Source organism: Cyphomyrmex costatus, unplaced genomic scaffold (genome assembly GCF_001594065.2).
Source record: "Cyphomyrmex costatus isolate MS0001 unplaced genomic scaffold, Ccosl1.0 scaffold192, whole genome shotgun sequence".
NCBI lineage: Eukaryota > Metazoa > Arthropoda > Insecta > Hymenoptera > Formicidae > Cyphomyrmex > Cyphomyrmex costatus.
Window position 1 is genome coordinate 631,904 of NW_017275954.1, and position 2,717 is coordinate 634,620.

Sequence of the window (2,717 nt, forward strand, 5' to 3'; positions counted from 1 at the left end):
ATATATAAAGTTTTCAAATCTCTTATTTTTAATTTTAAAATTGATTTTGTCGGAAGTAAAGCTTTGTATGAAAAAGTTTTGTTATATATTTTCAACATATTTTTTCATTTAGAATCATTCATTTCCTAGCTATTTCCACCACCAATAATACACTATATTATTTTATATTACATTTTAAAGATCAGGAACGAAACTATTGATGTTATTAAGTATCCTAGCGGTATCATCATCAAAATCAGTGGATCGTTTTCGTTTACCGAGAAACACTGTAGCGGCGGTTGTAGTGGTCGTAGGTGTGTTAATATTCCGGAGGAGAAGCTGCAATGATTTTATCCTCAGTAATACACATGTCAAAGAAAGTAGGGTACAATTTTACAGCTAGTAATAATTCTAGTCGGAAGACCAGTGTCTCGAGGAATATTACTTACCATGACTAATCGAACAAGATAAACTGCAAACGTGAGGAATGATATGGCCATCAGTGTACCTTCTATCGAAGGGAATCCTAAAGAATGATCTTCGTGATCGTCATGCCCATAATATTCGACACCTCTTATTTTGCGACTTGGTGCCATAGTAGTGGTGAGGCGAGATTCTGTTGATGAGTATGACAAATGAAAATTTTCCGCGTTTCGATAACGTGCCAAGAATGTGCGGGCACATCTTACCTATCTCTGACATCAATGTCTTTTCGATCGTTTTAAGAAAGTAAAGTTTTCCTTCGACCGATGCTGGCTGCGATTGCAAAGTACGGTGAACACTTTTAAGTATGTCTATGGGCAAGTATTGGAATATACCATCATCCCGCTTCGATGTGTCGTTATCGTATTTATCTTGCGACGTTTTTTGTTCGGTATTTGGTGGTGGTTGAGTTGTAAGTACGTTATCCATTGTATCCTTTGTTGATGATATCATATCATTCTTGTTAAGTTGTTCTTGTTTGTTTAATTTATTCTAAAAAAAAATTTTTTAATATTTACGATGTCTAATTGAAAAAAATAAATCATTTTGTTTGTATACATGGTTTATTTATTAATTTCAGTTATTCATCCCATGAATTCTTTCCGTTACCTCAGTCATAGCATCGGTGATTGTTGCAGTGCGAATCGTTGTACCGATATCTGCGAAATTGTCGATAATTTGATCAGGAAACAGATTTATCGGCGTTGTTGATACCGAAACGGAATTTATCTTCTTAATCTCCATCCTTCTATTATGCATCGCATGTGTGGCTTTGATCTGACGGCGATAAGTTTGGCTACCATTTCGTTGATTACCGGGAAAGTTAATGTTGTCCGTGTCGCCTCGTCTGAATTTATAAAACTGATTGTGCTGTACAGAAGGTATCCTTAAAGAGTATACAAGCGATATTAATCTAGAGCGATCCGGAGAACAAACTGATGTAACTAACTTACCTGTAAATCTTTGTCTCGTCCGAGAATTGCGGCATATCCACCCATTCCGCTACGATAACGTTAAAGAAGAGTATTATGGTACACAGAGCGCAAAACGCGCCGCGCACAAACATATTTGAATATGATGTTATTTGTTATTGTACGTTATCCCGCGGGCGAAACGCATCTCATTCTCGTCACTAATCAAGTAACATGTAAACTTGTCCGAGTCTTTACTGTGTATCTGTAATTCAGAAACTGTCCGGTGTCGGGCATGGATATGCTACAGGTGACACGCGCGAAGAGACATCATTATTTCCAGCAGAGATGTTCTGTTAGGATTAAAGAGAACGAAACGGCTGATGATGCTCACGCGTCGGAAACGGTTGTTACAGAAAAGGCCACTTCCTTACGTCTCTTTCTTTTCTATGATTTATCTTACATGATGCTAATTCAATTTGTCATGATTTGTTTTTCTCTCATGACACTAATGGAAACGTGATTTTTCAGGAAAGATTTCAGGGAACGAATTCGGGGAATAAATAATGTAGCAATATATCATTTTCTGGATGAGTAAGGCAAATTCCGTTTATTGGTACCATTTTCGGATAGAAGGCTTAGAGCGACATCATACAAATTAATTTAATATCAAAACTCACGTGGCACTGAAAAGCCATCTTCTCCTCCGTTCAATCTAATGCGTTACGAAGAAAAACGTATTCATACATGAATATGAGTGCATGCTGCCGCTTGTTATGATTATCTTTCATTACTATTACCACAAAAAGAATATATAAATTGAGACTTTCATCTGGCACTAAGTACATTAGCCGACAATCTACATATATTGTTCAAGACGTTTACGGTAACGTTTTTTTTTTAATCTCAGGATATCAGATTGAATAACGCATCATTTAACTGCACGATACATCGCTTTTTTGATTCATATAAAGTATTAAGTTCGTTTAAAGTATGGAATAAAATGTAAATAGAATTTTCGTGCAATTACATGAGAGTTAATAAACTTTTCGTATTGTATATTGCTTACTTATATGTACGATATCCTGCTTTCCAACCACGAATGCGTAAAGGCATAAAATTAGCGCGACGGTAAGTATAAGAGATTACAATTATAACATTTGTTCCTACATACATTGGAGTATCTTCCTTCCTCTTATGCGGGAAGAACATTTAAATGCCTGGCATTAAATGCATCGAGTATTGTAAATGCGTTTTCCGTGAGTATACGAAGTTGATCGCATACGCACGACTTAAGAGATTATATTGGCATAGCGTAAGTATATATATATATATATATATATA

The 2,717-nt window shown here is 35.8% G+C and overlaps 1 protein-coding gene across 1 annotated transcript; it reads right to left on the reverse strand.

The window, feature by feature from the left end:
- Nucleotides 1-93: 93 nt before the first annotated feature.
- On the reverse strand, nucleotides 94-2,683 carry LOC108772502 (uncharacterized). Its single transcript, XM_018538035.1, has 4 exons — nucleotides 1,072-2,683; nucleotides 669-954; nucleotides 429-595; nucleotides 94-318 (listed from the first exon to the last, which is right to left on the reverse strand). The coding sequence occupies exons 1-4, from the start codon at nucleotides 1,219-1,221 to the stop codon at nucleotides 175-177; spliced, it is 747 nt and encodes a 248-aa protein (XP_018393537.1). The 5' UTR covers nucleotides 1,222-2,683; the 3' UTR covers nucleotides 94-174.
- Between the last annotated feature and the right edge of the window lie 34 nt (nucleotides 2,684-2,717).